This window comes from Tetrao urogallus (genome assembly GCF_951394365.1).
Source record: "Tetrao urogallus genome assembly, chromosome: 8".
Classification (NCBI taxonomy): Eukaryota; Metazoa; Chordata; class Aves; order Galliformes; family Phasianidae; genus Tetrao; species Tetrao urogallus.
The window spans coordinates 22,667,797-22,691,887 of NC_136821.1; the positions used below are offsets into that span (position 1 = coordinate 22,667,797).

General features: G+C 39.0%; 1 protein-coding gene across 2 annotated transcripts in view; it reads left to right on the forward strand.

The window, feature by feature from the left end:
• UBE2E3 (ubiquitin conjugating enzyme E2 E3) overlaps positions 1–21,306 on the forward strand; it is a gene marked incomplete at both ends in the record, with an annotated part of 54,257 nt that extends 32,951 nt beyond the window's left edge. For both annotated transcript variants that reach the window (XM_079538794.1, XM_079538793.1), the window contains 3 exons: positions 17,556–17,688; positions 19,486–19,633; positions 21,209–21,306. In XM_079538794.1, the coding sequence (XP_079394920.1) occupies positions 17,556–17,688; positions 19,486–19,633; positions 21,209–21,306 (379 nt within the window). The remainder of the gene's footprint in view (positions 1–17,555; positions 17,689–19,485; positions 19,634–21,208) is intronic.
• Between the last annotated feature and the right edge of the window lie 2,785 nt (positions 21,307–24,091).

Below are 24,091 nucleotides of genomic sequence, written 5' to 3' on the forward strand. Positions count from 1 at the left end.
CTCAAAATCCAGTAAGAAAATATATTCTGTTTTTTTGGTTGTTATATGATTATCACAGTATGCTGAGCAGAAAAGTTTGATAGATAAAACTTCTCCAGTCTAAAGAGAGTAATTAAAGTGTTGAAGAAAGCTAGTCAGCCATTAATCTTGCTCTATTTGATGAATATTTTCATTAGATATGGAGCAGATAACTGTCATTTGTCATTAAAACAGGTATTTTCTTCCTGTAATCTGTTGCATTTTCAAGGAAAATGAATTCTGCCTTCATTGTAAGATTGTCTTCTGTGCAAGAGGAGTAATTGTTTGAGGGAGAAGTAGTGACATGTTCAAGAGCAGAGGAAGAAGACATTGGAAACTGGAGGGGACGTTTTCAGCTGGTCCAGGTGGAGGGAGAGAGGTAGAAGCAGTGCAGGGCAGTCTCCAACAGGTGAGGTTTTAGGAGGAGATGCTCACCTTTCATTGCTGAAGGAGGTTGAGAGGGATGAGAATGGAGTGGGAAAGTGCAGAAAAGCTTGAAAACTTCTACTGTGAGGAGACTAGAAATGTACAGTCCATAGAAGTACATTACTTTTTTGGACCTGACTTGTCAAAATTTATCAAACAGTGAGTAGATAAAGTTGGACAGCATCTGTATTTGAAATTTGGGATTATATTTTCTTTTAGTTGCTTTCTGCTGTGAAACAGACAATTATATTTAGTTTGTGCTTGGCACACTGAGGGTACCTTGTTTTGGATGCGACTCTTATCAGTACCTGCTTTGCCTCCTGACTGGACTTGGTGATGAGCTATGCCTGGAGGTCATTCAGAAACTGAAGCAGGCAACCTCTAACCCTGCTTATTAGGCTGTGCTTTACTGAGAGGCAACAAAATTGCCTCCTGGCTTTAGGTGGCTTTGAGGTAGTACTTGATCTTTAGAGTATTAGAGATTTTTAAGGTCCAAGTATTTGAGGGATGTCTCTTCTCTGCTCCATGCCAGCAGCCTGAGGAGCGTGCTTGAGTTCCTGTGGTGCATCCCCATGGCACCCACTCTTCATAGCATGGCAAATTCTCTCTTTTCTGCACTCAACAAAATTATCTCTTCATCAGACTGCAGGTCAGAATTTGTAGCTACAGTATAACTGAGTTTATGACTGTGTTGTTGATTTTGAAGTGAGCAATGGAATTCTTGTTTGTAGGAAGGCTTGGCTTACCCACTGAGCTGATCCACATAGCACAGAAATGCCAGTCTGCAGAGTATATATAATACTTTAGGAAAAAGAAAGAAAAACGCTAGGAGCTATCATCAAGATATATCCTCATGGTGCACTACACTACAGATAATAAATCACCATCTTTACAACATCAGTGGTGCAGTGCCTGTTGCTAAGCGTGGGCTGCTGCTACTTTCATAAGCCAGGTGAGCCAGTAGTTAATGAGGTTGTGCTGGATGCTGGAGGGCTCTCGGGGGCTGAGCCTTAATAGGAGACATTCTGCTCTGAAGTGTTTCAGAGACACCTTCAAGTGTTCTAGACTGGCTGCTCTGGAGCATGTTAGGAGAAGCAGCTTTTCACCAAACCACTCATAAAAGCGCCATAGTCTGAAATTTGTTAATACTTGAAGAACTCTTAAGTTTTTATAGCAGTCAGGATATAATGGATAGCTAATGGGCTTGGAAAAAGATGATGTAAATAACTGTTGGTTTTGGACAGACAAGACTTAAAGTTGGCTCTTAAGAACTGAAAACAGCAACTATTCCACTAAATACAAGTGAAGTGTATGGAAAAAGTCATATAGGATATACTAGTCTCATCACTTCAGCATTGATTCTCAGCAACAGAGTAGTGCCAGATTTTGCAATACTTCCCTTCCTAAAATATGTTTATTGCTTTTAGTCTGGAATAAAAACATTGCTGCTGCATTATGTTTTTGGCTCACATATGGTGTACCCATGTTAAGCCTCCAGGTCATCACATTTTTATAGTTCAGAAATGTGATTCTACATCTACAAAAGGGAGAACTCTTCTGTGTTGTTACACTGAATTCTTTCTAATGAATAAGACCACTTTCTTCCTTTCCTCTCGAGGCATGAGGAATGTGATGTGGTAGGAATGTGCAGTAGAAGGTTCAGGTCTTCTCTCAGTGAGTTTTGCATGTTATCATATTGAAACTAGCAGAGCTGTTGTGTGTGGTGCTGTGTGATTTTAACTCTGTGGTGGTGGTAATTTACTATCCATCAGTAATGGCATTGGTCTCACTTGTGTGTACTAGTAGATCTGTTCAGGGACACTGGAGGTTGCAGACAGAAGGCTGAACATGGCAGGGGTATTGCACACTGAGCAGCGTTAGGCACTGATGGGCAGTGTGATGGCTTCCAGAGACCTGGGTTTGTGCTGCAGAGGTGTCTGAGGGGCACCTGGGCTTCCCAAGAAAATATTTGATAAAATGGAAATGAGGTTTTAAAATAGATTTTCCCTCCTCCTGCAAAGGTCAAAATAAAGTAATTAAGCATATGGTTCTTCTGAAGAGAAATAAATACAAAGATTCTCCTTAGCAGAACTGGTCACTTCTCTGATGAGCTGGATGTGAATCTTGGCTTCACATCATAACTGGTTTCATGTACGACATTGATTTATGCAGAAACTGTGCCTGTCTCAAAAGCTGCCTGGAATTGTGTATCGTTGGTGAGCTGATGTACTCATTGAGCTTTTTCTGTTTGGGCACTTCGTCAGCTGAGCAGCAAGGCAGATGTCAGCAGCGCCTCGTCACTGGCAGCCTGGTTTTAGATCCAGCAAAAGAAGTGAAATACATGGAGCAATGAAGTTTGAGAACAGTTTAGAGGGGAAAAGAAAATCTCCGCTCTGTACTCACAGAGGGCAAGTGGCTGATGTTCCTTCATTTAAGTCACGGATATTTCAGTGCAGAGCTGTGTGCTGTGTACGGTGTGAGGAAGGGACTGCTCAGAGCAGGCAGTCAGAGGTAAGGTGCCCAGCAGCAAAGAAGAACCAGCAGAGAGTGAGGAGGGAGCAGGGAAAGAAGACACCAGGGCTGTCACGAGGGTGGAACATGTCCAAGTACATTACATGGGTGTGAGTGGGCAGCTGTAATTGCAGAAATGTTTCCCTGTGGGCTTTCTGTAAAAAAATCAGTTCTGTAGCTGTATTTTGGGATCTCCTTTTCTCCTTCTTTGTTTAAGATGGAAATTCTTAGTGTGCCTGGAAACAAGATTTATTAACTTCTTAATTGTCAAAGTTTTTGTTCTTTCTCTTTTCCCTACAAAAGGGTGGAGAAGGAAGGAAGGAAGGAAGAAAAAGCATAATGTCATTCTCCTTTCACATATTTCTTTCCTTTACCCTCTGTCATTCTGCATGTTTCCTCTCGTTTGGTTGATTTTATTTATTTATTTATTTATTTTGTAGGTGGAGTTTGTGTTTATTTTTGTGTGTGTTTTAGTGTTGAAAGGGGTGAACTTAGTGAAAAGGAAGCTGTTGTGGAGCCTCAGAAAGGTTTTGCCATTTAACCGTGTGATTTCTTGAGTATAACCAAAGCACTCCTTACTTGTAATACTTCTGCTGCACAGTCCTGTTCTTGAGCTACTGCTGGGCTTTGCATGTTCATGTGGTTTATGGTAGCAAAGCCCGCCTTACAGATGAATGGTGAACATTTAAAAATGAATTCAACCAATATGCGAGTTCTTTTGGTTGTTCTTTTTGGTGTTTGTTTTGGTTTTCATTACACAAATTATTTGTTTATCTAAATGCAATCTTAATCTTTGTTATTAAAAACAACAACAAAAAGAAGCAAAGGCTTAGAATTATACAAAACCCATTCACTATCACACCTTTTCCAAGGGCCAGGGAATTTCCAGTATGTTTCTTCTTTCACTAGCTCTATGATTTATACTTTTCTTTTTAGCAAGAGTTTTATAGCAAGTACAAGTGTTTGCTAGAAACAGCAGCTGAAATGAAGATGGTGAGTGAAGAGTCGCTTGGTTTGGGGTATAGCTGTTCCTTCTATTGTGACAGTCCTGAAAAGTTGGTATTTCCTGAATGCTTCTGTATTTTTGCAACTTTAGTTAGTATTCTGGGGGGAAAGATGCTATTTAGAATGGACCATTTTCATTTTGCAAGAAGTACACTCCGCGTTAGCCTTTTTATCCAATGCATCTAAATAAATGTAACAGTGATTATTGAAAGGGATATTTATTTTCACATAGCCAGATCTGCAGCATCTACAAGGATAGAATTTGTGCAAAATGAAGTTCCACTTTTAGTCATGACAAAATCTTTCCAGTGCCTTTGCAATCCAGCAGTTTGGATGGTTTTTTTTTTCTCCTAGGTGAAGGTTGTTGCTTTGCTTCTTTTGGCCAAAGAGGTTTCAATAAGGTGACTTTGATGTTAAAGGGGACATTCCTGCTATAGAGCTCATGAAAAGCCATATGTCACCAATTCCTCATAGCTGTGGGCATAGGACACATCCCAGGGAGACAGCAGTGCACAGTACAGTGTCAGTCTTAATGGATGGAATGGTGTTAGATGTAAGCTGGAGCAGTTCTTGGGCCTTGGAAGGTTTCACCTTGTCACTATTAGGCTACCAACCACAATTACATCAAAAAAACATCTGATTTGGTCCATTTTTCTTTTCAGCCCCTTGTAAGATTTGCACTGAAGTTATCCTCAGTAACTGTAACATTTTAGTGACCATATGTTTGGCAAACCATGTAAATAATTTACAACCATTGTTTGTATTATTTTTGTCGTTCTGAAGTTATTTTAAAGAAACAGCCCAGTTCTATTTCCAGAATGAATAAATTTTCACATAAATCTGGATAGGCCTGTACTGCTCAGATCTCCATAAAAGTGTGTTTAATTCATTAGTTTCATGCTGAACTGTTAACATTTTAGGTTTTATTGGAGAGAACAAAGAGCTCCCAGCTTGTTGAAAATTTGTTACACAAAAATAAGGATGAAAAGGTTCCAGAAGAGCTGATGTTAAGCATTGTGGAGTGGATGAAGTTGTGCAGATTGGAAAGATTTACAAGACATCTGGTAATTAGTTTCCAGCTCCTATGGAGCTTTGCCCTGTGAAAGTTACTGCTGCTGCTGGAAGGGGAGGGGAGCAGGAAGGAGATGAAATGTGACCCTGCAAAGCCAGGTCTTTGTGTTCACAGATTATCAGTGCACTACTGAAGCCTCAGGGTAACCTTTTGGAAAACTACCTCTTATGAAGAACAAAAAACAACAAAAAAACCTCACCATCTTTCCTTTTTTATGATTGTCCCCCTCTGCACTTGGCTTAGTACGTGGGGAAGGGAAGCAAGTTATCCAGGAGATTTTCCCAACTGAGCCAGTCTGCCTGGCTGACCCAGAGCAGCCTGCAGCCGCTGCCCGGCCCCAAGGATTGGTGATGTTCAGCTCGAGCTTCTCATCATTATTATTTCTATTACTACTACTGCTGTTACTTACCAGCACTAGTTTTTAAAATCCACTAAGGAGGATTTAAACAAGAAAGAAGATTTTCTGTTTTGAATTCATTTTATAAATTATCTTTTGGGAGGACCTTACCACACCGTGATTATAGGATAAGCTGTGTTTATGTGGTTTCTGAAATTCTGGAGTAGGGATGTTGAAGTACTGAAAGGGCACCGCAGAGACCTGGAGCATGTTACCCTCAGAGCCTCTGGAGACTGTGCTTCTGTGCTCTGCTCCTCACAATCACTTTCAGCAAGTCGTTGCCCTTTCATCTCTATTTTTCTGTCTGCAAAACAGAATATTGATCTTGACTTACAGTAAAAACTGCAGTAAAAATGCGAAATAATGTATTTGCTTGTTTGTTTGTTTGTAAACATTTAATCATCTACACATCAGGAATCAGTTCCAGCAGGCTAACTGCTCGTTAAAAAATTTATATGCTCTCAGATCTGAATCTGCTAAATCTGTCTGAAGATAATTTTCCTAGAAATGGTGCACTTTAAATCTTAAAATCAGGCATTTTCAGGAAAAAAGAAGTTTATTGAGATGAGTTGACAGAAATAATGTTATTTTTCCTGGATTGCAGATGTAAGCAAATGTGCACATAATATTCACTAAATTATGTGAGTGACTGAAAATACTTCAGAAGTAGGCTTATAAATTAATACATGAACATATATCAATATATAGTATTAGGACATGTTAGAAGAGATTATGTTTGTTTATGATCTGATTAATTTTGCAAGGATAGTAGTTAATTTTATTCCTTCTACCAATAAATTGTGGTTTTGGTCTCAAATAAACAAAGGTAGGCAGTGTGAGCCTTTATTGTTGAGCTGACAGCTACCGTGTGCTCTGTATGGTTGTGGCTGCAATTCCTGAATGCAGTACAACTGGTGCTGGAACCATATCCATGGAAAAGATGGGTTTAGCTCTCCCACAGAGAGGGTGGTGCTGTTTATGTGCTTTTACCTTGCCCAAGTCCTCAGTTGCTACATCTCAGTGCTGCTGTGATCTTAACAGCTGCCTTGGTCAGCCTGAATCTGGGCACCAGGAGAGAAGTTACATTTCTTTCGAATGGCATTTCTGATCAAAAAGATTTGGGTCCCACTTCATTCCATCCTTTTACATACCTTTGACTGTGTGTACCAGTGATTCAAGCTCTCTGGCAAAGCTCTGAGTGGGTTACTGATTTCTCAGCTCATCCTTGTGGCTGTCGGATGCCTTAGAGGAGATGTGTAAACGCTCATTGGGAGACGCAACTCATTAAATTAACACTGTTGGGGGGGAATGGCTACACTTGGAATAAAGCTATTTATTTTTTTTCAATAAACAGATTTTACTGAGTGAGATGTGTTTCACTTAGATGGTTATTCAGTTTTTTTTCTGGTCTGATTATTATTTTCGTACGTTGATGTAGTATCCTTTCAGTAGAGTAAATAAGCTTTCTTATCAGAAATTGATTTCTGTATATCATGGTGCTATCTCTGTCTCATTGAATTGCTATGCTTTTTGAGTTTAAACTGCTATTCACATGGGTTTTAAATGCTTTTATTACACATTACACTTCTGTCTATACTAAGTGCTGTTTCAGTAGTCTAGTTGTCTTTCATTCTGTTATATACAAAGCAAGTTCCTTTTTTCAACTGCTTTGAGTCTGAAACTCCCTCAGTTGCTCTGGCTGGCTGGTGACAGGTATGGCTTTGGGCTCGTGTTCTAGCACCTGGAGATCACCTGCCTGATCACCTGCACACAGCTTTGGCCACTCTGAGTTCTGTGTGCCAAACAGACAAGGAACAGAATGGGAAATAGGCAAAGGGCGGATGTTGTGCCTCTGCTTGTGTAAAAAGAGAGAGTATAGGGCTGTGAAAGTTGTGAAAGAATGTGAACCATAAGTAATTAATTCTTAATACTGAAAATTTAGTGAAACAGTGAAACAAAGTAGCTAGTCATAAAAGCCATGAAGCAATCACAGCCATGTCCTACAAGGAGCCATCCTCTTTGACATGAGCTAAAGCTTGTGTTGCCTACAGGAGTATGCTGAGTAAGTGGAAGTGATAGCAGCTCTATTTCTCTGCACTTATGAAGATCTTTCAGAGACTATATCCCTACAGCATTGACCGTAAGAGCAGCCTGACTGCTGAGGAGCCTGCCTGACACACATGCTATGTGTCTTTAATGGAGAAACAGAGTACTTGCTTTTCAAGCACTGCTGATCTGCCCACATTAAGCACAAAGTTTGCTTCAAAATGTATTGATGCTTTGACAGCATACAAACGCTCCATTTTGTGTTTTTTGAAAGGAAGAACATTTTTTAAAAAGATATCAAAGTGACAAAGGACACTTCTAAGAGCAGAGTATCTGTATCTTCTGCTTTAGGCTCTTGTTCAGTGTCTCGCCTCAGATTTGAGGGCATTTCTTCTAGTAGAGAACATTAGCCTCCCAAAAAATGAGATTTTAAAAGCTAAGAAGCTGCCCTCAGCCTAGACTTCATGAAGCACAGAGTCTGACTTGACATGACAATTCTGCATCTGCTTTTGATGGTAATAGACTTCAGGAAACAGGGAGGTAGTCTGGAAGCTGTGAGTCTCAGCAATGTGCTTAAAGGTGCTCATTTAGCCTCTGCCAGCTCCCACTTCTCAGTGCAGTTACAGCCCTCTCCAGCTGCAGCTCCAGGCTCCTGCCTTGCTTATTTCGGAAGTCTGAACTACAAACAGAAACATAATTCTTGCTGTTGTTTGAAGTAGAACTGTTCACTCTTCTTGGTAGCAAGGTCTGCATGCTGGTTTTGGAGAACCTTCAGGAGTCAGTCATACTGGTGTCTTTGAAATGAAATGGGCAGTGGAGCTGGGAGCTGGGAGCCCGACATGTGGACGTGGGCTCTGTTAGATGCTTAAAATCATTTGAGAGACTTTGTAAACCATATCCATCCAAGCAGCACATGTAAAGTAAACAACAAAGTTATTTTTATGATTAAACCAATATGTAAACATATTACAGGTGTGTTTGCCAGGCTTCAGCACTTCTGTCATCACCTTTCCTGCTCTTTTTCCCATCCAGTTAGTTGCCTGTAGCAGCGGAATTGCAACTTCTGGACATAATTAGATTTGATTTCAAGCATATTTTATGTTATGTGCCACAGGAGACATTTGTATGGCTGTGTTTTTCTGGGTCAGGTGAGGAAAGCTTCCTTTTCCTGTAGCAGTTGCAGGAAGTTTGGGATCCCCTCTGTGGGTTTCCATCTCCAGAATGACAGTCCACGCATCAGGAGGGTCTGGGGAGGGCCTGCTAAGTCAGTCCTCTGACAGTACCAGCAGGTGAGCAAGCATCAAGAAGAAGCAGAAGGATGTATCGTGATATTGTAGTGCTGTTTAATCTTCCATTTTCCTCAGTTGAGAAACTAAATAATTGTGTAGTGACTGAGATCTGGAAAGGAAAGCTCCATTCTGTCTCAGGACAGAGACTATATGCTAGATGTGGATTGGTAGGATTCAGTGTAGGACTTTCGGCAGCACTGCAGAGCTGTGACACTGCTGTTCCTGAGGGATGTGGAGAAGGTCAAGCTTTGGGTGCAGTTCACCACATTTTGCTTTTCAGCTGAAGTATCCAAGTTGGATGTGGATTTAGAAGAGGTGGAAGACACAACTGCTTGCTTTAATCAGCCATTGAGAGTTGTGCTGTAAAACTGAGCTTTCCACCACAAAAAAAAAAAATACTACCAAACTAATGACTTACACTGATTATACTGCTATAAAGATTGAGTTACACTGAGGAATAGGTGGAAATGGGAAATGTCTTTGTGTACGAACTGGGAAGGGTCAGTTTTATTTTTGAGAAATACAGCCTTTTCCTAGTTACAAAGGTTTCCACCAGACTTCTGCGATTTCAAGTTAGCTATCCTACACAGGGAGCACCAGCACTACTTTTTCTGTTTTGTTAAACTGTGCAGTGTTTGATGTACAAATGAATGGAGGAAGTATTTAAAAGGAATAATAGAATTACATTTGGAAGCATGTGTGTTCTGGATGGTTAGAAAGACTGCACTGTGAACTGACTTCAGTGATGGCAATACAGGCTTCTTTTGAGGGAGAATGTTCAGTGCTTGCTATTTAAGAGCATGACTATCGAGCAGCATTCAGGAAGGCAGTAAGAAACACCTAAAAGCATAAAAATAATATTAATGTGTTAAAAGGTCATTAAATCCCTAAGTGGATGCTTCTTACTCGGTATTAATGCTTTTCAATGTAGGCAGTTTGCCCTCTCTTCCCTCTGTGTGTGGGCAAGCTATAACTTTGTTGATGAAGATGAAAGCTGATTTTTAATAAATCATGTTCACTAAAAGGTATTTTCTCACTTTGTGATATTAGAAGAAAGTTTTTCCATGACACTAACACCATTCAATAGTTTAATCGTCAAGTTTGCCTTTAGACTTGAATTGTTGGACTGTGATGATTTTCTAATAAACTAATGTGCTTTCTCCTTTGGAAAACACTGTTTATACGTAGAGTTCTTGGGATTTTTTGGCCAAATATATATTTCTTAAAAAGAAAGCATTTTAATATATTGATCAGTATTTCTAATAGCTTAATAATACGGTATTTTGGGTAGGAAGCAGGGGACTTCATTTTGACAGCTTTAATTGACTTGCATGCTTAGTCTGTTGAGAACTTCCAGTTGTTATTTTCTGGGCATAAATCTTTGTAAGTTGACTACATATTTAAAGCTGGTTGTATTTTAAGATCAATTAGATCCTTCCGTGAAATTGATTGTTTTAACTGTTCATCAGTCTGAAGCAGCAGTCTGAAGTGTGTAAAGGATGCTGGGAATAATGTGGGAATAATGGATTTTTTTTTCATGACATTACAAGTGTCACTGAAAATATTGGTAGTAATCCTGAACTAGATGTCTCAATGTCACTTAACTTCTTGACTTGAAAATTTTTGCATTGAATGATGGAATTAATCAATTCCATCATGGGCAGACATCTGAAATGATGAGTGTGCCATTCCCCAGGTACTGTGTGTTTCTGTAAGTATGGATTGCTAGCATCATTATAGATGGAGGCTGCAACACAATAAAGAAAAAATACGCACGTATCCCAGATAAGTTTTGTTTTGTTAGTTGAGAAGCATCCCGTGTCATGAAAGACAAGCAAAATTTGCCATGTTTCCTAAATGCAGATTCATCAGCATGAAACTTTGAGCGGAGGGAAATTCTGAACCGTATGCGTGTAGACAAATTTCTTTGGCAAAGACCTTAGCACAGACAGGTTTGTACCCATAACAAGAAGGCAGCATACTAGTGCTACTGCTGTCTCAGTTGTGGTGACAGGGAGCTTTTAATTTATCCTAAATTAAGACTAGTTTGTTATGAACATATGAATGTATGTTTCATTAAACTGTGCAGTCTTTGATGTACAAATGAATGAAGGAAGTATTTAAAAGGAATAATAGAATTACATTTGGAAGCATGTCTTCAACATATGTTGAAATAGCAGAGAATATTTCCTTTGCGGACTGTCCTCTGTGTTTGATAGAGAGCATAGATAAGAGCTGTGGTGCATTTGTATGAAAGAGTTCTGTACAGACTTCGAGGTATTTAAAATAAACCTAATATTCAGCATGAGTTTTCTTCATGCCAGTAAGCCCTGTGATTTCTGTTTTTCAAAAACAACTCGTATTTGATAAACTTTCTATATACTGCCTGAATAGTAGATGGTTATTTACAACTTCTCTCTCAAGAGCACTGACAGAAACAACCCGATATGTTTTGTTACTTGGTTTAAATCCAGTATTTATGTTGAAGTTTATCAAATTACATTCTGGGGATAGTTATTTTTTTAAACAAAAATTACGGAACTTGACTTGTAAAAGTGACTGTGTTTGTTCTGGAAAATGGAGGGAACCTGAGTAGATTTCTAAGAGCATCAAGAAAGGTCCTAGGAACCATCAGGAATACAAATAGGAAATTAATATTGAGCTATTGTAGCAATGAACTAATTTAATGGGGCTTTTGGTAGTAGAAAAACTATCTGCCTTCCAAAACACATTACTTGGGGTATCACCATATTACAGCTGTAATGGAATTATCAAGTGGTTTGTTAGCCAGCTTTCTTTAGTATCAGCACTGTGTATTCTCCTACTAATAGCAAGTTTAGTGCTGGAGGTTTTCATTGTCTAAAATGCTCAAAAATCATCAGTTTGGCTCCTTTCTCATTAGGGTAATTAATAGCCAGTGTATACTCTGTCAGATTCTCCTTGTGGAGATTCTCCAATCTGTCCTGAACCAAGCATAACCACATGATTACATTTCTAACCCAGACCATGCAATCTGAAATTTATTATGCCCTTTTATGCTGCCTACAGGAGGACAATTGATACCTGAATAAGCATGAAGCCTGGTGTTACAGAGCTAAGCCATTGACATTTTGGATTGGCAAAGTTGGTTTACAGTGTATCAGTCTTTCCTTTGAGTAACCATGCTGCTTTTGATCTGGTTGTAAGAGCTCTAAAGCTGGATTTACTGCTGCATCGAACCATGGCCTCAGGCACAAGTCCTATTTCACAATCAGCAAAATTAGCAGGGGATCCCTAAGTTAAAAATAGGCACTTTTTTAGCAGTAATTTCTAGACTTCAGTCTTAAGGGCATGATACTCTTTTAAGGAAATGACAGAAGCAAAGGTTTCTACAGTGAACTCGGTTCCATATAGCTTAAGTCACAAAGAGTCTCTATGGATCTGCTAGAAGCAGTAAATAACCTTTTTCAGCTGGCAGATATAACAGATAATTCAGTGGCAGATAAAATAATAACAGTTATAGCTATATAAATAACACAATAGACTGAAACCTTTTCTTTGTAAGAAATTGTACATAACCCAGAAATCTTGTAATATTGAGTACTTTATCAAAAAGCATTTTCAATGTGAATTTGATGTAATGCCATAGACAACCCACTTGTGTCCTACCACAGCAAAATGCTACCATCAAAAAATCATTGCTACACTTGAGGCTGTTGCTAATGAAAAGAGTACACTTTCTGTGCTTAGAGGGTGTATTGTTCAGATGCTGTAAGTATAAGTTCTTAGGCTCTGGCATTGATGATATGAATGCTGAGCACAAGTAATCCAGAAAGCCATGGAAATTAGGCACTGAGAAATAAGGTAAATGGAAATTGCTGTCCATCTTTAATGTTAATTTCTAATGGTCACAGTACTGGAAGCCACAAAACTATGCCTTTTAATTAATGTTCATTTCATTAATGTTCATTTCATTTGCTGTGAATTGTAACTAGTAATATAGAGGAGAATCTCCAAACTTGAGAAGATTAAGAAAAAAGATAATGGATACATTTTCTTCAAAATATTAAAAATAGCAAAGCAGGAAAATAATGTGAGAAACAACAAAGCGACATATTTCCATTCCTTTCTTTAAAATATAACTAGTATGGCATTTGTGCTCTCCAGGCTTCACACAGTAACATCCTGGATATGGGTCCTACAGACCCAAATTGTTTCTCATAATAAAGCATGATATGGAGTCAACGTGAAATCCAGTTAACTTACATTTTCCTTCATCCTTTTTCTTTGTAATTATCACAGCCTCAGCACTATGAAGTTCTATCACCATATTTGGAGCACTGTGTTTTAGAAGAGTGCTGTTGACAGTCAAAGCGTATCTAGTGAGTGCAGCATTTAGAGAGCAGCATGCTGCTAGCATCGTGCAGATTGCAAATTTCTTGTCCTAGTTTCTCACCCTGCAGCTGGTTCCATATGGGCAGCTTTAATGCACTTTCATAACGTGAATTGTAGCAAATACAGAATTCTCATTTCTGTAACCACCATGCTGGGAGTCTCACAGACTGCTTGCTGGTGTTAATGCTGCTGCATCCGTCTGAATGTTCACAGCACCGTGCTGGAAAAGCCATTCTTCATCAACATGAAACCTGAGAGCCAGGGTTCAGTAGTGTTAGGTTTAAAGGATCTGGTGTCACCCCATAGGCTCCTGGAGTTTAACCTCACATCTTCTCAAATTCACCATCTGAAGTCACACTTGTAAATTAAATCTCTTCAGCTGACTAGCTTGGATGGAGCACTGTTATAAATCCTCTGTCTTAAGTTGATCAGGTATAGATCCCTCAATGAAGTATGCAATGAATATTTGCTTGGGAAGCAGATATAGCCGGTTAACTTTATTCTGTCAATTTATCTACTTTATTTAAAAAAAAAAAAAAAATCAATGCAGCTTTTATGTATTAAGTAAGAGCCCTTAATTTTGTAAAGCATATTTTCTCATTTCACTTGCTGCATTATTTTGTCTGAGGTTTTTTAAAAAAATTACTCAAGCTTCTTTTATGAAGAATATATTGATGGTGGCTTTACAGTATTTGTGATGTCGTGCAGCTAATTCAGGAGGGTAGCAGGCTGGTAGCAATGAACTGTGTGTGGTGTAGTCACGTCTTCTGAATAATCATCAGATCTGTTGCTCCACCAAGTTTTGATATTTTCAAGGGCAGACTAGAAGAGAAAATTATCAGCAGGGTGATGCTTCCTCATTCCCAGCTTCTAGTCCTGATCTTCAGCTGTCCTCCATGGAAACAGATGAGTGGGCTTGCACCAAGGTGTGGAGGTTCCCTCCATGCAGCTTCCTATGGGGGAAAAGCCAAGGCAGCAGCTCAGTGGTTCTGTGGCAGTGGGTGCGCAACTGGGGCGTCCCTTCTGCTCTGCTCCACAGTCCATCAGGTCAGTATAACCCTGCCATGCTAGCTGGGTAAAAATGGCTGCAAAGGCTGAGCTGCTCTGAGTAGCTCTGATGTATTCTGTGGAGCCTCAGGTTCTGAGAGAAACAAGTGCTGTTTTGTTTGCTTCCAAAAGAGATTATCTTAGTATTATACAAAACGCAAAACAATCTGTGGCTGGATGTGGTCTGAGTGGAAACACACTACTGGTAAAGCCAAGTGATGTCTCAGCTCTCTAATCTTGTCTCTCACAGCAGTAATATCGTAATAGCTGGAGTTCAGGGGTTGTTAACAAAGCCCACCGATATTTTACACCACTGGAAGTGAGATACTTCTTCAGCAGTTAAACAGAAATTTCACAAACCTCTGTCAATTGTAATGAAATAGAAATTTCACAAACCTCTATCAATTGTAATGAAATTGTTCCATTTAACAATTTTCTTCTTTATCTGAGTGCATTTATTGTTACAGCTTTGTATTACTTTTGACACTGCAGCGATGTTTTCTCAACAGCAAGCTGAACAAGGTGTTTTCTTCTCCTTACAAGGATAAGAATCCCCCTTCTCATGTTATAGCCCGGTCCATTTATATGTTGCTAACCACAGCATAGGAGAGGACAGCAGAGAGTAACAGGCAGAGAGTTATTGCACTTAGCTTCTGGCTATTAACTGATAGATGCCCTTGTTCTGACTCGATGAGTGATTACCAGATAGTTGGGCACCGGTCCGGGTGCTGTAGCCACACTTAATTGTGACTGATTCATTGGGCTGAAATATGTCACTAATTTAATTCAGCTATTTCATTAATCTGATTGAACTGCATCCAGCCATTAGAGGTGTATGAAAGAAAGGTATCTGACACACGAGGCAAGAACACTAACCTCTGCATTAAACTATAAAACAGCCATTAGGACATCTAATGCCCAGATTGAATTGCTCCATAGAAACTTGGTTTCCAAGCACAATACTAATTAGCTATAAGCTTGATGAATGTCAGGAATTAATTAAAACATTTCAGTGGCCTGTGTGGGTTTTAAATATCATCATTATTGCCCCCAATATTTTCAGTTCATACACTAATTGCTTTATAGAGAGCACACATGGAATTATCTCTTGGAGTGACTGAGGGGACAAATGGTTGACTGTGTCATTGAACATGCCCCTCCTTGCCTCTGGATTTCCCTTTCTCCTAAAACATACGTACAGTTTTTCTTCCACTTCTGTGCATGTATTGCAAATAGAAAGGTAAGATCTGTGATTTTGGACCCAAATTTCATTTTGACAGCACTTTTAATCTTCCTTTCTTAGCTGTACTCTGGAGGCCAGCACAGTTGTTGTTACCTATTTTCATTCTGGCAACAGGAAAATAGCTGCAGTTCCATCAAATGACCTTTTTGTTTTAAATTAAACAGGATGTCAGCCAAAACCCTTGATTACTTTTGTCCTGTTAATAAAAGGCCTGCAACAGTTTAGACATTTAGGACATGAAGTAGACATAAAATAAAAAACATTTTGAGAAATTAATAATTGGAAGGCAATTGATAATTAGAATCAGCTTTTGGTTGTTTCTTGAACATGATCTTAATGTAAAAATAACCAAGTTTTTGATACAGGAATTGTAGATGCATAGTACAGACTGCTCGTATTCCTTCTCCTGATGAATGTTTCCACATACTTGGCTGCCTAGTAAGGATGAGTGTCCAACATGCCATTTTATAGACTGCAGCCATATGTATGACAAATGTACGAGATGACAAGACATGGGAAGAGCCATATCACCAGGAAGGCTTGTAAGAAGGCTTCTGAGTGTTGAGCAGTGCCAGAAACCACAAACTGCCTACAGCTTATTGCCTTAGGCTTCACTTTATATATCTGATGGTTTCTGTTCCATGGACCTCAGAGGGAGGGAGGAAGATGTCTGTAGTGCCTGGGAGACTGCTGAATGCGGAGAACTGAAAGAATCTTTGCAGTGCCATGTTGTTGCCCTGTCTGTGGGAATGTGATGGACTCACAGAGCCTCCATGAGCTCAGCGTTGTTCACAGCAGTCTGTTTGGTTTGGACTCGAGGACTTTTTGTGGGACCTTGGTTTAGTTTCTACACTGTGATTGGTTTCAGGAAACAACATTTTGCTTTCATTTAAGTATTTATTTTGTGAGGAGGTATAGATGATTGCTGTGTCATAATAGCATGAAGTATGGTGTTGAAGCACTCGAGAAACTGCTTATTATTCCTTCTTTTAAAAATTTAATTAAATAGTTTTGCAACAGCTCTTTCCCTAGTGAGAAATGTGTTCAGTATTGTACTTCTTAAAATAAACTATTATGGGCTAGTTGTCTAAATGCCAATTGCTTTGAGGCATAACATATGTAAATAATGAAGAAAACTATTTGATTTGACAGTGCTGTAAGAAATTCAGTTCCAGGTTACTTAATCCTATCCTTCTCATCCCCAGTTTTCCTATTCAAGGGTGCTAATTTCACTCTGTAGCATGTGAAAGATGCCTAGCAGCATATTTGTAGGTAACATTTTGTATGAAAGCATGAACAATTTAGTGCTCTCAGAAGAAGAGGGTGGTTGAGATACACAATTCCTTCTGTGCTGGGATATCATGTTATTGGAAAAACACAACGTAGAAGCTCAAAGTAACCATATACTTGAGAGAACAGATCTGGTGGTAGCTTCAGACTGTCGCAGAATCATAGAATCACCACATTTGGAAAAGACCTCTAAGATTATCCAGTCCAACCATCCACCTATCACCAATATTTCTCACTAAACCGTGACTTTCAGTACAACATTTGCATGTTTACTGAACACCTCCAGGCTCAGTGACTCCACCACCTCTCTGGGCAGCCCATTCCAATGCCTGGATACCCTCTTGGAGAAGAAGTTTTTCCTAATATCCAACCTGAACCTCTCTTGGCACAACCTAGTCCTATTGCTAGTTACATGGGAGAAGAGGCCGATCCCCACCTCACCACAGCCACCCTTCAGGTTCAAGATTACCCTTGAACCTCCTCTTCTCCAGACTAAACAATCCCAGTTCCCTCAGCTGCTCCTCATAAGGCCTGCTCCACAGACCCTTCATCAGCCTTGTCCAGCCATTCATGGGCACTCCATTGCACTGCTTTATCTCCAGAGGCATGAGAACCCTGGGACAGCAGAGAGCTTAGCTACTATGTTTGTTTAAAACACTGAAATTAGCTGGGAATCAGAGAGATGTTGAAGATGTATCAGTGGTTAATATTAAAACAAAATGAGTATAGAAGGAAATTCGTACAATACCTCTCGCAAATGTTTTTCTGACGCTCTTTTTTTCTCTCATCTCTCTCTGTCTCTCCTCTTCTTTTTCTTCTTTTTTTTTTTTTATGCAGTGCCGGCCCTAAAGGAGATAACATTTATGAATGGAGATCAACTATACTTGGACCTCCAGGTTCTGTATATGAGGGGGGCGTTTTTTTCCTGGATATCACATTTTCATCTGACTATCCATTCAAGCCACCAAAGGTAAGGGTAAGGTTTTTACTGTGCTCTTTGTTGTTTGTTTGCTTTTTAGCTTACAAGAAAAATTTAAGTTGCAGTGAGTGACTGCTCATCACCTTCTGACAGTCAGACTTGTTTATGGTCTTAAAAACTAAATGGTCCAAAATCTTGGCTTGCTATTCCAGAAAATCCTGTGTCTAATTTATTTTTTTATTATCACAATGCTGATTTCCTAGTTTTTACAAGCCATAAATGACATCATCCTTCTGATAAGGAGTTAATGTGAAGTACACTGATTTTAATTGAAGGCCACGTGAGACCTTCTTATGCTTCCTTCATTTCATTCAAGCTACTAAAATATATATAAAATAAACTTCTCTGTATTATGAACCAAATTGTATATTATATATTTTTACATTACTGTTAGCCAAAAAAAAAAAAAAAAAAAAAAACACCAAAAAGCCAGCAAAAGTAATATTAGACAGGCAGCTGAAGTATGGTATTGTGACTTGGAGTTGTGTAATTACTGTGATGACTTCCATTGTTGTAAAATGTCAAAATATATACTACGAGTTAGATCAGCAGATTGATTTGATAATATTTTTCTGCAAAAGTTATTTTTATAAAATGAAGCCAATATTAACTTCAATTAAAGTTTCATTTCCTTGCTTAGAAACAGTATGCATATTTAAGGAATCATTATTTCCTAATAGGTGTCAAAGACATTAGAGGTCATTCTCTTCTCGCTTAATGCCAAATTACAAAGCTTGAGCACGGCATCAGAAAGGACACTGTCAACATTCACAAATGGCAAATACAGTCTACCACAAAACATTTCTACAACTTGAGGCTCCTGTGGCCATCACATTGTTAATGTAAATGCATCATCTTTCTTTCATTCCCAAAAGCATTACAGCAAATAGAACAATATACCCTCCATGTATTTCACACTCATCTGAAATTCTCAAAATTCTGTTCCATGAGTTAAGATTGTTATAATGAAATTATGCTGGGATTTGGTCAAATTTCTCATTACAGTCATTTGGATTATTTTAAAGAGCACAATCATTTTTGAACTGTCAGTAGTTTGAAGAACAGTCGTGGACTCCACCCCCAACCCCCCCCCCCCCCCCCCCATCAGTGTGAGAAAGAAAATTTTCCTCATCTTGTGCTATGTGTAATTAAGGTGTTTAAATGCTTCTAACTAATCTCTGTAAAATAATACATATTTTAACAAAACTAGTCTGTAATATAGAAGAACAAGGATGGTGTCAGTTCAGGGTGTTTTGTTTTAGATGTATGTTATGTTCTACTGAAAGGTATTAAAAAGATTTCGCTGCTACTTTGGACATGAATAATATAACATTCCAATTTAAAATATTAATTTTCATGGTCTATATTTGAATTTGGAAAGAAAGGAAAAGATCAACTAATGCTTCACGTGCAGCCAAGATGTGTCTTCTTTTCCAGCTTTGGTAGCTTCAATAAAGTTTTGTTTCTGATTAGACAATTCATGGCATGCAGTGTGTTCATGAATTAGCATACAGGGCTACAGAGTAGACTCTCATTTTTGTGACTACCAGACAAAGGGCTTGTGTAATAGCAGTCCATGCACCGAAGATCTCCTTGGTAGTTTCTTATAAGTAGCTGTGGCTACAATGAATATGCATTCTTCGGTTGCAGAATGTTGCTTTAGAAAGTGAGCAGAGAGGAGCTGCCTCCCAGAGACTCTGCAGAACAGAGAAGGGCCCTCAGGGACTAGGGGCAGTGCTACTTGGCAACACTGAATGACTTTTTCTGTCTCTTGTGCTGCAATTCTAGGTTACTTTCCGCACCAGAATTTATCACTGCAACATCAACAGTCAGGGAGTCATCTGTCTGGATATCCTGAAGGACAACTGGAGCCCTGCTTTGACTATTTCAAAGGTCCTGCTGTCTATTTGTTCTCTCTTGACAGACTGCAACCCGGGTAAGGAGCTGGCAGTTTACTGGGCATCATCTCCTAGTCGTTTTAATTACTTTCCATGGAATATAATTTGTATATTTGATTGTATTTACATCAAATCAAAGTTGAAATCAAATCAAGGCTGAAATGGTCCTGGTTGGATACTATGCTTTTCAGTCCTGTGGCCCAATAGAAAATAGCATTAAGCCCATTTATTTCAAAGGTGTGCTGGAGAAAATGGAGTTATGTCTCTGAAGGTCTGTATCCCAAAAGCTGTAGCAAATGAATGGTAGATCTAGCAGTGTGGCAAAGTTCTCTGAGTTACAAACTCCTAAATGATTCAGGTTGGAAGTGGCTGCATGAGGCCTCCTCCTCTTAGGTCAGCAATTGAAATGTGCAGGTGACAACGTTTAGAGAGATTTTATCTTTTTCAAAGAGAGTTCCTAATTCCTGTTGGGAAGAGAGGAGCTTAACTAGAAGCAGCAAAATTCTCAGCAGCAACTGCATGGTGAGCGTTGTTGTGTAATGAACACTAATTGCGTTCGGTCAGCAGAGAAACTAAGAGGTGGTGCCAAGATGACAGGTCATTCACAGGAGACCGGTAATGAGCAGGAAGAATTGGATTAGTCCCTTTGATACAGAATTCTGATGACTCTTGGATCCCTTGGTGTATCTCCTGCCATCCTCATGCCTAATGTACTCCAGCACTGTAACGGGAGGAAGCCAGCCTGCACTCATCTAGTGTAGCAGTCCCTCTAAAGGAATGCGAGGTGTCTGGCTGGGGAAAGCAGTGATGGTGCAATTCATTATGTCCTCCATAGGGACAGTGGTAAGGCATATTTCAGATGATGCCCCTCACAGGTAAGTTTCCATCAGGCAGAGGGTGGCTGGTGGATGATGCATCCTGGAGTTAGTGCATGGAGCTTTTCAGCCCCAGCGCGTAGGCTCTGCTTACGAGGATCTTGATCTCCTTGAAATTAAGAAGTTAAACTACTTTTTTTTTCCTGTGACTCACAAGGAAATTGTTGTACCAATCGGTTGTTTCACTACCTCCAGCTGGCAGCATACCTGTCTGTACAGATGTCTACCCTCCTTTAGAACATTAGGTCTTCTAAAGAGTAGAAGGTTTTCTAGGAAGGTTTTTATTTTCAAAACATCAATTGTTAAAAATATGAACAAATTGCACCTGACAAAATGGTATCTGGATTGCTGGTGCTCTTACAAAACTTCCCACCACGCCTTCTGTCAGGTTTTGGCTGAAAGGAGCAGCTGTAACTTTTGGACACAGGTGTCTGCCTGCCATTTGACACACTAATAACTAGGTAACCCAAACAGATTCATTATTTTTCTGTTTGTTGTGTGCTATATCTTGGAAAAGCCTTACTACATTTCATAGCATTCTCTGTCTTAACGAAGATTTTATTTTGAAATAGATTATGCATTTTAAATGACAATAGGGTTGGATTTTGTGGGTTTTTTTGCGTGCATTTTTTTAGGGGAGTTGGTTTGTTATTTCTCTTTCATTGTTTTTTGTTTTGTTTTGTTTTGTTTTGCTTATTGTGGAGTAATTTCTAATGCATCTTCTCCTGCCCTTTACAGCTGATCCTCTGGTTGGAAGCATAGCCACTCAGTATCTGACCAACAGAGCAGAACATGACAGGATAGCCAGACAGTGGACCAAGAGATATGCAACATAAATGACAAACTACTTGTGCAGTGTGAAGGTGCAGAAGGCAACTTTACAGTGTGCAACAAATCTTTATAGCCTTTACAATACGGACTTCTGTGTATATGTTATACTGATTCTACTCTGCTTTTATCCTTTTGAAGACTGGGATATTGCCTCCCAAAAAGGTAAATGCTATCAAGAGTAGAAATTTGTAGCTGTAGATTAGTTATGTTTAAAACGCCTACTTGCAAGTCTTGCTTCTTTGGGATATCAAAATGTATTTTGTGATGTACTAAGGATACTGTTCCTGAAGTCAACCAAATATTATAGTGCATTTTAGCCTAATTCATTATCTGTATGAAGTTATTAAAGGTAGCTGTAGATTACTAGGAATTATGTCATTTGTATTAAACCCAGATCTATTTCCAATATGTGGTACATGCTGTTGTGAAAACTGTTTTAACTTTTACCTTTGTCAGTTTGTAATGAAAGGATTTCCTTTTTCCCTTTGTAGCTCAGAGAGCACCCAGTGTATCATCTCAAACACAATAAACATGTTCCCCAAGGAGTAGTTTCTTTGTTTTCCTATTTTAAATTAATATTTGAAAAAATTTAATTATAGTAACAAGGCAGGGCTAATGTATCACAGATCCCTGTGGATAATCTTTAAATTAATATACATAAGCAAAGGCTTGCTATAAATGTTTAATGCACACCTGTGGATTGTTTAAGTTTTCCCTGGGTTTTTTGGTTTGGTTTTATTTTTACAGAACAAATGTCATTTCCATAATTTCCTTAACTGCTCAGCTCTTTTTCAAGTTGCAATGAGAGCATTGCATATGCTTCCTCCAAAAGCTAATGTAGCTGGTTGCTTCAGGGCCAGACCTGTTCTTGTAAGAGCTGGCCTGGTCTTGCTACAAACTCTTTTTTGCAGGACCAGAGCCCAGTTACAGATGGTCTGGTGCTTTTGTGTCAGAGTAAAGCAAGTCGGGCTTGCTAATCTGGAGAACCACAATTGTCCATTGAAAATGGTCTTCCAAAGCACGGTTAAACACTAGTCTGTCCACAAGAGAAAAGAGTAGAATAAACTTCATCAGATTTTTATGACAGAAAAAAAAAAAACAAACGTTAGTGAAAATGCAAGATGTAAAACTTTTAGACTACTTTTCCCCTCCCCTCTTCATTTTCTGGCTTGGAAATTTTGTAACCTCTGTAAGTAATGAAGATACAGCTTTATAGCACATACAGTAGAGTCACCAATAGTTTTATAATTTAGTTTTTGTAGGTTGCCAGTCACACCATCAATTATACAAAAAGACATTTGATCCCTTTAAATCATATTTAAAATTACACCTGATGTTAAAGTTTACTGTCCCCTTTACTACCTGGTGTTTTTGGAGATAATGTAGCACTTCCGTCAGTAGGATGCTCTGCTCACTTAATATATGAAAAATGAATGTTAAGTTTAAATACTAAAGCAATAGAAAAAATGTTAAAGATTAAATCTAAAGTTAGCCATCACTATATAGATCCCTGTTTTTTGTATCACAACCTTTGATCATGAATTGTCCACCCTACTTTAAATATTTCTACAGATTCCTGAAGGTGGCTTGAAGAACTGCGTATCCCAAATATCTCAACCTAGAAGCCAGTCTCTCTTGATAGCTACAAGATAGCTTTAGACTTCAGGTTATAAAGTGCAAAAGGGAATGAGAAACAGGGGATCTGGCAGGTGAATACGCCTAAGTTGGGTAACAGACTAATGCCAGGAAATGAAGTGCTGGAAATCACTGCTGATGGTGACCAGAGTTTCTCATTGTGTCGTTGAACATGTGAGAAATAGCACAGATTGGCAAAGCAACAAGGGGCTATCGCATCCGGGCTGGACATCCACGGTCTGCTCACTGCTGTCCAGTAGTGCACTGCTGTGCTGCGCAGTGCTCGTACACCGCTCCGGTGACTTTCCAGTGAAGAGCAAACTATGTATTTCATGTGTTAATTATGTTGCCTACAGAATTTACAGATATTTATATCATGAAATAATATGGTATAAAAAAAACAGGTTTTAATTCTAATTTTAATGTATTTTGTTTTTGTATTGTACTGACAACTTAAACTACTGAGGTGTACAAGTGTGATGCCTCATCAGTGTTGCCCCATCTTGCCTTCCTTGCAATTGGATCCTTTACACTGAATTCTCATCCTTTTTCTTTTCTTTCTTTCTTTTCTTTTTTTTTTTTTTTTTTTTTTGTTTGTTTTGTTTTGTTGGTTTGTCATGATTCTGTTCTTTTTTAATATAGTTTTTTTTTTGTGCGTGTGTAAATTTTATATTTACTGAAGTAAAGGTTGTTTTGTGTAAACATTTAAACTTTAAAAAAGAAAAAAGAAAAGCTAATTTTGTTTCTCAAGTTCTCTCTGCTAAAACATGCAGTAGAAAGAAATTTGTATTGTTAAATAAATCAATTAGTTGTTAAAAGCGAATGTGTGTCTGTTTTCACGGGGAGGGGAGAAAGCCCTGCTGGAATTGTATCTGAAATCCCAGTTGTAGAGAGCATCTGATGTTTGCAGAGTGTTTCCTGGTCATGTCAGGGTGAAGTTTGGGCACGACTGAATCAGCACTGATCCTGTTATACGGTTTTATTTTTCAGTTCCATTTTTTCATCACCTGTCACATAGCTTACGCGGCTACGTGTCTGGGAGAAGGTGAATTCAGATGACACAGTGAAAAGGCCAGCTAATGGCCACGGGTCACCTCTTCCCCTCCATTCTGCGTGGTCTCTGCTCTCTTATCCTTGAGGTTGGAGTCAGGAATG